The sequence below is a fragment of the Natrix helvetica genome, assembly GCF_964273705.1.
Source record: "Natrix helvetica genome assembly, chromosome: Z".
NCBI lineage: Eukaryota > Metazoa > Chordata > Lepidosauria > Squamata > Natricidae > Natrix > Natrix helvetica.
In genome coordinates this window covers 59,901,684-59,915,801 of record NC_138554.1, presented here as the reverse complement: position 1 = coordinate 59,915,801, position 14,118 = coordinate 59,901,684, and the positions used below count along the sequence as shown (strand labels likewise).

General features: G+C 37.2%; 1 protein-coding gene across 2 annotated transcripts in view; it reads right to left on the bottom strand.

Annotated features, from left to right (window-relative positions):
- Positions 1 to 6,855: 6,855 nt before the first annotated feature.
- UBA6 (ubiquitin like modifier activating enzyme 6) overlaps positions 6,856 to 14,118 on the bottom strand; it is a 92,750-nt gene continuing 85,487 nt past the window's right edge. For both annotated transcript variants that reach the window (XM_081932883.1, XM_081932884.1), the window contains 4 exons: positions 13,853 to 13,980; positions 12,251 to 12,338; positions 11,915 to 12,009; positions 6,856 to 8,579 (listed from right to left, as the gene is read on the bottom strand). In XM_081932883.1, the coding sequence (XP_081789009.1) occupies positions 8,444 to 8,579; positions 11,915 to 12,009; positions 12,251 to 12,338; positions 13,853 to 13,980 (447 nt within the window). In that variant the 3' untranslated portion in view covers positions 6,856 to 8,443. The remainder of the gene's footprint in view (positions 8,580 to 11,914; positions 12,010 to 12,250; positions 12,339 to 13,852; positions 13,981 to 14,118) is intronic.

The window sequence follows — 14,118 nt, the reverse complement described above, 5'->3', positions numbered from 1 at the left end:
ACAAAAATGGAGGTTGGTGAAGAAAGCGAAGTCAATCAACATTTTTATAGACCTATGCATAACTTCTACTTAGACTCATACAGAGAAGATCAACTTGCGAGTGTAAGCTTGAGAGTCTTTTGGATCACCCACTATTAGAAAACGCCATGACTTTAAAAGATAAAAGAGGCTCGTGGGGTTACTATTTTTTCCCCTCCAGTAAAAGATGACAAAATATTTTTATGTTTTAGTTTTCCATATCTATTATAGTACTAAACATCGGAAAATTTCATTTTTATAGGGGGAGCTTAATTGGTAGGGCGCAATTTAAGAATCCAATAGAGCTCTACAATTCAGAAAAAAACAAACTCCTGAGAAAACTATTTGAAGAAAAAAGCTGCTGCTAGTTTGTAGAAATGGAATGAATCTTGAGGGATGGCTGCTAGCTTCCATTACTTGCAAAATATCTATGGAAATTCTCAGTCATCCAGCTCATGGCTCACTACATTGCACAACCTCCTGGAGCATCTCAGTCACAAAACCTCAGAACCCTATAAAGATCTATCCACTCACACGCCCATTTTGTCAGCCATTGCAGAAACATGCTGCTGTCACTGAAGTTTCTGGAAACCAAATAAACAGAGACCTTTTTTCCCGTAGCCAGCCTCCACTTTATTACTAGCATTTTTCTCCCAGCTTGGAACAAGATTGAATTTTTCTTTCTACAGCATGCAAATAAAATCAGGAAACACAAGTGTGATATATGGCTTTGTGGTTTCAGAAATACTCCGCTTGTTATCTCCTTTATCAAGGAAAAATCTGTCTTCATAGCAGTAACTGCGAGAGGGACCTTGAAGACCTTAGTGGATAATCAATTAAATATGAGCCATCAGTGTGAGGCAGCAGCCAAAAAAGCCAATGCAATCCTAAATTGCATTAACAGAGAGATTCAATCACAATCAAGTAGGATACTAATACTGCACTATAAAGCCTTAGTAAGATCACACCTAGACTACTACATCCAGGTTTGGTCACCACACTATAAAAAATGTTGAGAGACTAGAAAGAGCAACAAAGATGATTAGGGGATAGGAGGCTGAAATATACAATGAAAGGTTGCAGGAATTGGGCATGGCTAGTCTAGTGAAGAGAAGGACCAAAGATGACATGATAGCAGTGTTCCAATATTTGAGGAGTTGTCACAGAGGGGGGGGGGGGTCAACCTATTTTCCAAAGCACCTTAAGGCTAGACAAGGAATAAGTGGATGGAAACTGATTAAGAATAGATTCAACCTAAAAAGAAGGAGAAATTTTCTGATAGTGGGAACAATCAACCAATAGAACAGCTTGTTTTCAGAAATTGTGGGAGCTTCATCATCACTGGAAGCTTTCAAGAAAAGACTGGACAGCCATCTGTCAGAAATGGTGTTGGGTCTCCGGCTTGAGCAGGGGGTGGACTAAATCAGGGGTCTGTAACCTTAAACACTGAAAGAGCCACACAGTTCCCACAGAAAACAACACACTGGCAACCACAAAACTTGGGTGGGCAGGGCCAACTGAATGTCACTCATTCCACCCAATCACATGACACACACACCGAGCCACACCTACCCAGGTTTTGTGGCTCCTGGTGTTTTCTGTGGGAAACAAGTCTCTCTCTCTCTCTCTCTCTCTCTCTCTCCCTCTCTCCCTCTCTCCCTCCCTCCCTCTCTCTCTCTCTCTCTCTCTTGTGTGATGTGTGTGTGTGTGTGTGTGTGTGTGTGTGTGTATTTTCCCTCTTGAACCATTTCCACAAACAGGCAAGGATTGGTGGGTTGTTTTCTTTTTGCTGATGTTGTTCTTTCTTCTTCTTTGGGTGCTTTTTACCATATGATTTAAATCAAGAGTCATTCCAGGTTCCCAGATAAATGAAACTCTTTTGTGTCCCCGTGCTGTGGCTCCCTGTTGGCTGAACCCACCATTGGCTTGCCCCATCCCTTGCCCTCCTAGTCACTCCTCACCTAGCTTGAGAAAGTAAGGGTGACCGCGGGGGATGGAGACTCTCCATATTCCAGAGAGGAAGTGAAGCACCCATGTACTTGCATCATCTCGCGGGCGCTTCTTCTTGTTGTTGGTGCTGCGTGCCCCTTGATTGCTCAGAGAGATGGGCAACTTGCTCTCAGCCCTGAGACACTGGCCCGGCCTAGCTGTGGCCAACACCACTGCTGTTGCCACTTCCATGGCCTGCCTACTGCTCTCACAGTGCATTGCACAGTACACTTAGTGCACTTCACAATGGGGAAGACAGCATCCCCTCCTCCTCCTCGAGCCCATTACAACACGGAGCATCAAGCACAGCCGGGCTGGGCCAGTATCTCACAACAGAGAGTAAGTCGCATGTCTCTCTCTGACCAACCAAGGTGCGGTAGCACCAACAAGGGCCGGAAGAAGGGCCCACGAGATGAGACAAGTACAGGGGTGTTTCACTCCCACTCTGGAATATAAAGTGAATCTCCATTCTCTGCCATTGCCCTTACCTTCTCTTCACCACCAGATGGATTCGTAACCGTCTGACCAATCACATTCAAGGTGTAGTCCTCAATGGAACTGCATCTACATGGAGGGAAGTATACAGTGGGGTACTGTTTTGAGCCCAGTACTCTTCAACATCTGCATCAATAACAAAGAGATAGATGGGCAACTCATCAAATTTGCAGATGACACCAAGTAGTAGGAATACCAACACTCCAGAAGTTAGGTTTAAAATACAGAAGGATCATGAAATACTTGAACATTGGGCTCTATCTAACAAAATGAAATTCAATGGTGAAAAAAGTAAGGCATTTAGGCAAGAAAAACAAAATGCACAGGTACAGTATATGTGTTACCTTGCTCAAAAGTAGTAATTGTGAGAGCAATCTTAGTCCTAGTGGACAGCCATTTAAATATGAGCCAGCAGTGTGCAGTAGCTGCCAAAAAAGCCAACACAGTTCTAGGCTGCATAAACAGAGGGTTAGAATGAAGATCGCATGAAGTGTTAATACCACTTTATAATGCCTTGGTAAGGCCACACTTCTAATACTGCATCAAGTTTTGGTCGCCGTGGTGTAAAAAAGATATGGAGCTGCTAGAAAGAGTGAGAGAAGATCAATAAGATGATTAGGGACTGGGGGCTAAAACATATGAAGAATGGTTTCAGGAACTGGGTTTGTCTAGTTTGATGAAAAGGACTAGGGGAGACATTATAGCAGTGTTCCAGTAGCTCAGGGACTGCCACAAACAGGAGGGAGTGAAGCTATTTTCCAGAACATCTGAGGGTAGGACAAGAAGCAATTGTTGGAAACTAATCAAGGAGAGAAGTAACCTTGAACTAAGGATAAATTTCCTGACAGTTAGAATAATTAATCAGTGGAACAACTTGCCTCCAGAAGTTGTGAATGCTCCAACACTGGAATGTTTAAAAAAGATATTGGATAACTATTTGTCTGGGGTAGGGTTTCCTGCCTATGCAGGGGATCGGTCTAGAAGATCTCCAAGGTCCCTTCCAATTCTGTTATTCTGTTACATGGTTTTTCTCTGTTGACTTTCAGGGTTAAGAAAAACATGGACCTAGGTGTTAAATTGTCACGCCTTTATATGTTGATTGGCTCCTGCGCTTGGATTCCTGGCTTTATGCCCTGTTGCTTTTTCAGTGTTTAAAAATTATTTTCCCAGCTATCATAAGGTTGACAATGTATTCCCCCCTTTTGGAAAAATTGTATTTCTCTGGCTGTTGCTAATTAGTGGCCAGACCTCCTTTCCCCCAATCCATCTCCACCTATCTGCAATCTAAGCACTTTAGGTAATTCAAAACGCATTTTTATTGGCTCCCTGGCTTTCTGATACAGTATAGCTTTATGAATTAATAATACTTTGTATTTTGTGGATGGAGATGACATTTTTCTCACTGGCAATAGAAATGGCTCTTAAACAGAAAGGGGAGACAATATTTTCTCATGGAATTTCTTCCTTCTTTTTAGGAAAGTTTTCTAATGTGTTGTTTCCTAATAAGAGGTTTCAAAATAATTCGTACAAGGGTGAGAAACAAGAGAAAGATAATGCAATATGCAAGGAATAAGAATAATGTATTCTGCAGGTTAGGATAGTTTCTTTACCTATATCTTCCACATTCCCGAGGCAGAAACTAAGTATCAAATATGTTCCTCTCTATGTTTAGAATGTTGAGTTTATTCCAGTCCATTTCTTATTCCAAGCTGGAAGAGAAGTGGCAGGCGTAGAAAAAACATGGGACAGGTAGCAAATTGGAAAGGCAAACTAATGGGTTTTTGTTAAGTCCTTTGTTCCTAGCTTGTTGATGTATCTGTGAGGATGCCCCCCCCCCCCTTTGCAATGTTTGACAGAAATATCTAAATTGGAGTTATAACTTTCTCTTTATTGCGTATAGAGTAGGCTAAAAGGATGTATGCAGATATAGATGATTTTGTGTTCCTAATGCATCCTTACCTTGGACAATCAATTTCAGTCTCCTGTTAATTGCTTTTCATCTCTCAGAGATTGATTTGCTACGCAGTATTTTATTCAGGATCCAGTTTTATGAACAGGCATTATCTTCATGAATAAATCAGTTTCCTTAAGGTTGGTTGGCACCTGTCTTAGCAGTTAAAGGGATACAGAAAGCTTGTCCGTTTTATTTTAATGGGGATTTTTCTGCTTGCCTCCTGGGTGATTGTCTTTGGGAAATGTTTCTATTTTTAAGAGATTCCTAGGGTGGTGGGTTTTCTTTACAGGAATAAGCCAGCCTCAATTGAAAACAGCCCATACTGAGGCTATTAAGAAAGCAACAAGTCCATTTGTTTGATTTTTTTGTCTCAGGATACAAATATGAATTCAAATAAGATAGAACTGGTCCAAGAAACTAGGTAGCTCTTTCCTTTATTAATATTAATTTGCCCTTTACATCTCTTAAGAAGTGTATTGGTTTCCTCAGACATTTTGGGAATACAGGTAGTCCTCGATTTATGACAATTGAGCCCAAAATGTCCACTGCTAAGCAAGAGAATTATTAAGTGGGTTCTGTCCCATTTTAAGACTCTTTTCCTAATTGTTAAATGAATCTTTGCAGTTATTAAGTGAAGCAGTTGTTAAACGAATCTGGCTTCATCCATTGACTTTGTTTGTCCGAAGCCAGTTGGCAAGGTTACAGATGGTGATTACATGATAGCGCAAGCATTATAAATACATGCCAGTTGCCAAGCACCCAAATTTTGATCATGTGATCACGCGGGTGCTGAAATGGCCACAAGTGTAAAAAACATTCATGAATTACTTTTTTCAGTGCTGTTGTAACTTTGAATGATCACTAAATAAATGGATGTAAGTTGAGGACTACTTGTAGGATTGGGGCTGTATAATTACATCATGTGAAGTAATGATGGAGATTTGAAATTGGAAACACTTGCAATATTACCACCTTGTGTACCATTTTTGGACTTGGTCATGCCGTTTAACACTTACCATGCAACAAGCTTTCGGTGCCTGTCCTAGCATTATGCAGGGAGACATTCACCTTAATTAACAGATGCTAGTAAGAAGTAGCTTTGGAAGCATTTTAATTTCTCTGCTATCTTAATCATGGTGGAGAGCATTGCCGGTGTTAATGTGTATGGACACATGGTATTTTTCTTTGCTCTAGATAGTAAAATATTTTGGAGCAGTGCTGCTATAGAAGTACATTCCAAAAGAACTACAGACATACATCAAGAGGTACTCAATAGTGCTATGCTACAGACCTCCATGACTTTTTGATCATTAGATATTTCAGAAATCATAGTCTTCTGATAATGAGAGTTCAAGTCTAAGTAGGATGCAGGAAACAAATTATTCTGTTACTGCTACTATTCCAATGTAAACAATACTGTGATGGAACACTAAACACCAAGCCCCTGATGAGAGTGGATGATTTTTATCTATTTCAATAAAATTACATGCCTGGTTCTCACTGTAAACCATAAATTATATTATATTACAAATATAATGTAATCATATTACAACATGTCTCAAAATACTGACAAAGTTAAGCACATTTTGATGTTATCTTTTCAAATTATTTAATATGAAAGACAAAAAGCAGTTTTTGTAACTACTTATGCTATACATTTTATTTTGTATACACAAATAAAAATAATTCTTCAAAATGTATTGAAATCAATTCAGAAATAATGCAAACTATGGAAGGATAATATAATTATACATATTTTTCTTTTAAATTGATAGCCCTATTTGAGATTATCTGTGTGCGCAAAAAACCTTCAAGACTGATTAAGTAGCTGCACCACAGGTATGGAGATTTTTGTGTTGGCGATGGCCCTTTTTTGTATTTTTCTATAAAGTAATATCTGCAAGAAAGACTTGCAAGGAAAGAGTCTTCAATTTAAAGCTGACTGATGTATGACATCAAATGCAGTTTTGCATGTGCAAATACAGTCTTGTTGCTACTTCTGATTGCTAATTAGTAACCCCAAAGAAAAATAGAGAGCACAAGACATTATCATATCCAGATTGTTAAATAAAACACAAAATTAAATTGTTTAATACGTTGCTTACTATACTTCATGCATGAAATCTTGTTTTGCTGCATCCTAATTTTTAAATCTTTCTGAATACATAGTAATTTTCTTTCTCCAAAATTATTTCTAATAAACTAAAAAACATCAAGTATTTATTTGGCAAAATACAATTTAAAAGCTGAAGAGTTTTGTATGGTAAGAGTAACTCCCAAATGTTGGAGTAAGTTTGCTATGGATTTAGCTCACAGAATAATTAATGTTTGGTGTGTTGTCTCCTGAAATAAGGAACAAGTTGCTATCATAATCTACACAATGACGATAAAGGCAGTGGTGGAACAATATATAATGGGCAACAATTTATTCAGGCTACATACATAAAACAAAAATGAATTATGCTTCTGTAACACTACTTTTTCATACAAAGCCAAACCTGTTTTTTGTTTTTTTTTACTATGGGTGCTCTCCAGATGTGAAGATTTCAATTTCCTGAATTTCCTACCTAATATGACTATTGCAGATGTTTTCAGGGGTTGAAATGCACATTCTGGAAGCTACCTTGGTTGCAGAGTACTGAACTTAATTTTTCTTGTCCTCTGCTAATAAACTTAATGTTTAACTTTACATGTCTAAACTGCTTGCAATCAGACTCATTATAGCTGAAACATGCTTATATCCAAATACTTTACAGAATCACCACATTAAAAAGTGGCCAAAGGAGATAATCACGTACATTTCTAGTATGTTTAAGCCTATTGATTTTCATCTTAAGCATTGCAAGTTCCATGTTAAGTGATAGCAACAATATAAAACTTTCAAACCTAGGGGACTTACATAAAAATAATAAACTCCTCGGCCAGAGATTGCAATAAAACAGTTCAACAACTGGATATATTAAATCTGAATCACTCCTAATTATATAACAGTGGGTTGCTGCTTGTGTGTCCAACCACAAAAAATGGTTTAGCAAGGCTTTTTTTTTTTGCACTAAAAGCGTACTTTTCTATCTATTATCCCATTAAGTGTTTTTCCTAACCAAGGTCAGTAGTTCAATAATAATAATACACAAAGAGTTAGACTGTAGGAAATAAATCAATGAATAGGTGGTATGCATCTATATGTCCCTTTTATTATTATGAAAAAGTGAACCCCACTCTCTTTGTTTAGGATTGGATGAGGTTTAAAACAAGTGCCCAATAATGGGTAATGTGACTTATCAATTCAAATTTCAAAGTTCTCTAAAATATAATATATTTCCATTAAAAGCATGTTAATTCTCTTTTTAATTAGGATCAAATCAGTCTTCTTTATACATAGTTCTTTACAACAATATGTAAAGGACCTATCAAAATCAAATATTTAGGAAATAAATACAAATATCTGCAATTTTTCACGTAATGTTCCTTTGGATGTTCTACTTCTGGTGTAAGTATAAAGTAAACCAACATTATCACTTTTTCCTATCTATAACTTATCCTATTTTATATAAAAATTGCATTTTATACAATGAAAACAGAATCAATATGCAATGGAACATTAAAGGATAGATGGGTTCAAGATTATGATACAGTGGCGAAAAACAGCAGAAATAAATCATTTGGAACGTGGTGCAGTTTCTCCAGTCTTGATTGCCACCTCACATAATGCTCAGCTCCTGTTTTCAGTGCAGATTTTGTATTTGCCTTCAGATCTTTTTGAAGATAGTAATAAGTTCTTTTTTTCCACAAAATAACAGCAATATTTTCCAGCAAGCTTCAAATTTCCTTACAATGTTACAAGTTATTTTGCTGTAGGACTTCTTAGAATAATTCTCTTCCACTGTTCAATTCTGAATTAAGGCTTTGTATATAATACCATTTATAAAAAGGAGATGGTGCCACACTCAATTCATATGACCTACTAAGTTGTAAACAGTAGATTTCTCAGTTATTTTCATGGGCAAAATAATATCTAACTGGTGGTCCTGGCAAGTCTTCTTCACCATCTATTTCAGGAGCAAATGATACTGTGAGGTCCACATATTTCTTATTCACCACTGGCTTCACAAGTTTTTGCATCCTATGAGATATGATTGAAAAGTTAAAAAGTAACAAATAAATCACAAGCAAGTTTTTTAAGAATGAGATGACTAATTTAAGACATAATTTCTACAGATTAATATGGACATTTTAATGAAAAAATCAGAATCAACCTGAAATGTCTTAATAAAAGCATGCTATGATTGTACAATAGTTAGGGGGCATTCTTACTCTTTTCTATCGTTTACTGACTTCTCTGAGGTAGGGATTCTAACTTTCCAGAATAATTTTGTTTTTTGATAAGAAAAGGTAGCTTCAAATAGTCATCAACTTAAAACCATTAGTTTAGTGACAGTTCAAAGTTACAATGGCACTGAAGAAAGTGACCTATGACCGTTTCTCACATTTATGACTGTTCCAGAATCTCAATGGTCATCATGCGATCAAAATTTGGACACATAGCAACTAGCATGTATTTATAACAGTTGCACTGTCCCGGGTCATGTGATCACAAGCAAAGTCAATGAGAACTTAACACATAACAACTATTTTACTAATTTAACAATTCAGTGATTCCACTTGCTATGTATTTCAGCTCCTGATAAAATGATATGATTTAGGATGTGTGAGATAAGCAAAAAAGATAACTTCAAGCTCTACCTTCTGGTTCCTTAATGTCCCCTGCCCTCATTTCCTTTGCCAGGCCCTTGTATGTACTAATTCTTTTTTCATATTTTCTCTTTCTCCTAAAGATTCTTAGCATCTTACACAGATTATTAAACAACATTTAAGTATAACATCCACAAGAACATTTTTTTTAAATTCCCAAAACAAAACCACAAACTATAAAATAGAAAGTAAAAACATAAAAAACTACAAGGTTAAAATCTAAGTAGCTTGAATAAATAGGAAAGTGTTTTCTATCTAGGATCTGATCCATAATTTTGTATTTATTTATATTTCTTGTTTCTAGAACACCCATACCTATGATTACTTCTTTCCTACTTTTAAAGAAAAAAATTCCAAATGGATTATTCCCAGTGAGCAAGGATTACACAAATCAAAAAGATGTGCAGGTGGATCTTGACTTAGAACAGTTCATTTAGGGACTAATTGAAGTTATAATGGCTCTCAAAAATTGACATGACCATTTCGCACATGACACTTCATAACTAACTGATATTTATGATGGTTGCAGTGTCCCAAGGCCATGTGATTTTGCAATTTTCTGACAAGCAAAATCAGTGGAGAGCCAAATTAACTGTGTTACTAACTTAACTGTGACAAGAAAAGTTGTACAATGGGACAAAACTCAATTAACAAATGTCCCACATAGCAACAAAAAATTTGGGCTCAATTATGATAACTTGACTAACCTGTATTTTGCTATATAGCAGAAAAGCACTTGCCCTATTTTAGAAATAAATATATCTTCAAAAACACAATTATCAATTCAGCCTTATACAAAACAGAATTCCTTTCTCCACTCACATCTTAAAAATAGTATAAAAGAAAATTTGAGTGTCTATGCAATGTCACATTATTTTTCAGTTACAAAATAAGATGCTGACAGAATACAGTCCTGTGGTGGAACAATAATTTTATATCTCCCAGTAATACTAAATCCATGTTCTTTGCTTAACAATGTTCATTCATTCCACTAAACAGTCTTATCATAAAAAGCTAAAAATATACAATAATAATACAATAATACAATAGCAGAGTTGGAAGGGACCTTGGAGGTCTTCTAGTCCAACTCCCTGCATAGGCAGGAAACCCTATACCGTTCCAGACAAATGGCTATCCAACGTCTTCTTAAAGACTTCCAGTGTTGGGGCATTCACAACTTCTGGAGGCAAGCTGTTCCACTGATTAATTGTTCTAACTGTCAGGAAGTTTCTCCTCAGTTCTAAGTTGCTTCTCTCCTTGATTAGTTTCCACCCATTGCTTCTTGTTCTACCCTCAGGTGCTTTGGAGAATAGTTTGACTCCCTCTTCTTTGTGGCAACCCCTGAGATATTGGAACAATGCTATCATGTCTCCCCTAATCCTTCTTTTCATTAAACTAGGCATACCCAGTTCCTGCAACCGTTCTTCATATGAACGGTATGCAGTATTTGTTTTTACAGTGGTAGGAGATATCCTCAAAAGGTGATATGCATGTGAACTGAGATTTTTAGAATAGTTGCCCTGATAGCAATTTGGGAAAATGTAGAAGTTGCCAACTGAAGATAACTTGCCAGAAGTGGAGCTGACATTCACAGATCATCATTGGACCCTCTCTTTATAAGGAACTAATCTGAGACCTCCATATGTGCTTCAGATGGCTGTTCCAATGAGGAGATTGCAGGACAGCTTGATATCCAAATTTGATTTACAATTGACAGGTTATTAAATTTGTTTATATTTGTTGGGAATAAAGTTGAAAATCAGGCATTTACATATGTTTTCTTTTTCTTTACTATATTATTTTATCTTTATTTTTTTCTTTCATTTCCTTGCATTTTCACTCCTGCCTATTTTAATTTGTTTAATTTGTTTAATTTGTATTAGTTTTAATTATTATAATCCAAATTGTTAATTAAAAATTACATACAAATAATAGTAAAGTCAATTAACACTGAATCTTTCTCATTCTGATCCAGAAAAATAAAATCCTCCTTGTGATTGTAAGCTGAGGACGACTTGAAAAGAATCAACTAAGTGAACTCAAAGCAGACAGTATAAAACAGTTGTATGAGAATTCAACGGAGGTATCTTGCACAACAAAATTAAAAACAAAATTCTCCTCACCCTGCTCCTAATCATGCTTTACTGATTTAATGGAAATGAGAAGCACTGCATTTCCATGTGACTTCAGTATCTCTAGAAACTTAAACATATGTAGTGATTAAATCTAACAAATAAACTTTATATAAATTAGGTTAGGAAATCTGCTAACTTTACAGCTAATGTAATAGCATTCTCACCATAATGAATGTACTGAACTTCTGGAAAACATAAATCATGTACCAGTTATGAATTATCCCAACAATTCTTGAAAAATTAATCACAGAATCTAAAAATAGTCTGGAGTAGTTAAGCTCCAGAACTTCTTCAGATGTTTTTTTCTTCTAAGGTAACTTTTTCCAACCCATTCAAACAGAAGAAATGAAAACCAGACTATATCAAATCTAATGTTTGATGCTAAGCAATGTTGGATCTAGAAGAAGGCCGACTTCTCTTAACATTTATGAGGAATAACCCAAACAACAAAAAATAGAATACCAATCTGTTTAAAAAAGAAATCTGCCAACATAACCAACATAAAACAGATTTTTTTGGTAGAAACTCAAAGTCCCCATTAATTTTTGTGTTATGCCCAGTTAAAACTTACGTCAGCTTTAATCGTTTAATGTGGCCAGGCATTACAGGTACATACAACATTTTGACTCCCTGGACAACCATGATTGGTTCAATTCCGTATTTTTCCTGTAACACACACATAAAAAAAATCAACTGTATCACATAGAAAATGGAGCAGAAACAAAGGAGGAAAAAGCAATTCAGTGTGATCGTATCCTTGTTTCTATATAAACACATATTATAAAACAAAAACTTCAGCTGATGATAGCTAATAACTTAAAAGGCAGTAAAGCTTTTAATGAAATCTATCAGAACATTAACAGATCTCTGAATTATTTCTACCATATATTTTATTAAAAAACCTTACTTTGACGGTATTTATGAAGTCCAATAGTGTGAAATTATCTTTCCCATGAATAGTCCATCTATCCCAGATTGTGAAAGAGATTCCATTTCTGTTACAAAATAAGAATGAAAAGCATTTTTGTAAATCCCTAAAATAGTTCTGGGGAATAAGAAATTGCCAAACTGATGTTACAGTAGAGCTTTCAAGTTGCACAGCAAAGGAAAAAGATAGTTTCATTTGTTGAATGTTGATAGCAGGTTGCCAAGCCAAAGTCATATTGAATTAGTCCCCCAGAGTCATTGACTAAATGGGCTGCTATGGCAGGTAGGTAAATACAGTAGGTAGGTAGGTGGGTGGGTGAGTAGCTAGGTAGGTAGGTGGAGAGAGACTGACAGAGAGACAGAGAGAGTATTAGAACAGTTATAGTAACAAAATATTACAACTCCCTCACTATAACTTCACACGAATAGGGAGGAGCCTGTTTCAGATATTTTTGTAAATTAATTTCTTGGAATGGACTTAAACCACACTTCTCTGATAGTTGGTTTGGTAATGGATCTTTCCATTGTCTATCAAGGACACCCTCTATGCCTCCTACCTTGGGATTGTTACCTATTTCTTTTAATCCAAATATTCATCGTGCCCTGCAGTGTAACACTATGAACACTTAGAGCAGCGATGGCGAACCTCTTTTGGCTCGCGTGCCATAAGTGGGGGGAGCGCAGGGGGGTCATGTGCAGGCGTGCCACACCCATAATGCAATGCACTACCCCCCCCAGTGTGCATGCGCACACTACAGGCGCGACCCCCCCATTTTTGCATGCTTTTTTCGCCCTCCCCAGGCTCCAGAGGCTTTATAGGAGCATGGGGAGGGCAAAAACAACCTCCCCCCCCCCGGAAGCTCTCCAGCGGCTTCAGGGACCTTCAGGAAGCTTCCCTGAAGCCTCCGAAGCAGTAAAAACGACCCTCCAAGCAAACCGGAAGTCACTTCTGGTTTGCTCGGAGGGTCGTTTTAAGCACTCTGAAGGCTTCAGGCACCTTCAAGAGGCTTCCCTGAAGCCTCCGGAGCTGTCAAAACGACCCTCCGAACAAACTGGAAGTCCGTTCCTGAACTTCTGGTTTGCCCGTAGGGCTGGTTTTTTGCGCTCCGGAGGCTTCAGGGAAGCTCATGAAGCCTCCGGAGGGCCTCTGGGGAGGCTCTTTTCGCCCTTCCCAGGCTCCTATAAAGCCTCTGGAGCCTGGGGAGGGCGAAAAATGGACATGTGTGCTGGCCAGCTGACAGGCAGCGCCTCACGTGCCTTGACAAATGGCTCCGCATGCCACCTGTGGCACACGTGCCATAGGTTCGCCATCACTGACTTAGAGCTTTGTTCCATATAAAATACCGAATGTTTGGAATGTTTAGAGTTCTATCCTATCAGAACATAACTTTGTGGGGATGTTTCAATGAGACATTTTAGGAAATGCTGTTTTCCCCCGTTTCCCCCCCCCCCCCAAATTAGAATAAAATATTATTGTATACTCTTTGTGTTTCCTGTCTGGCAGCAGGTGATGTTCTAAAATATTAACTTTACTGAAAAATTGCATATTTAAAATATATCCTGTTTTAATATCTTAATTTACCTTATTTCTGTTTTTCTAACTGCAGCTGTTTCTGAAAAGACAATTATTGGAATGGCCAAGTTGAAAAAACAGTTCTTATATGCTTGAAATGGGCAGACACCCACTACTTTGATCAATTCCAAAGCAACCTAGAGAAGAAAAAGAGAGGAATATAAAACCAGGGAAAACTGACATATTTAATCTAAAATACAACTAAAACATCATTGGATGTGTGCAACATACATCTACAAACTTGTGTATTTTTGTATTTGAACAAAAATGCAATC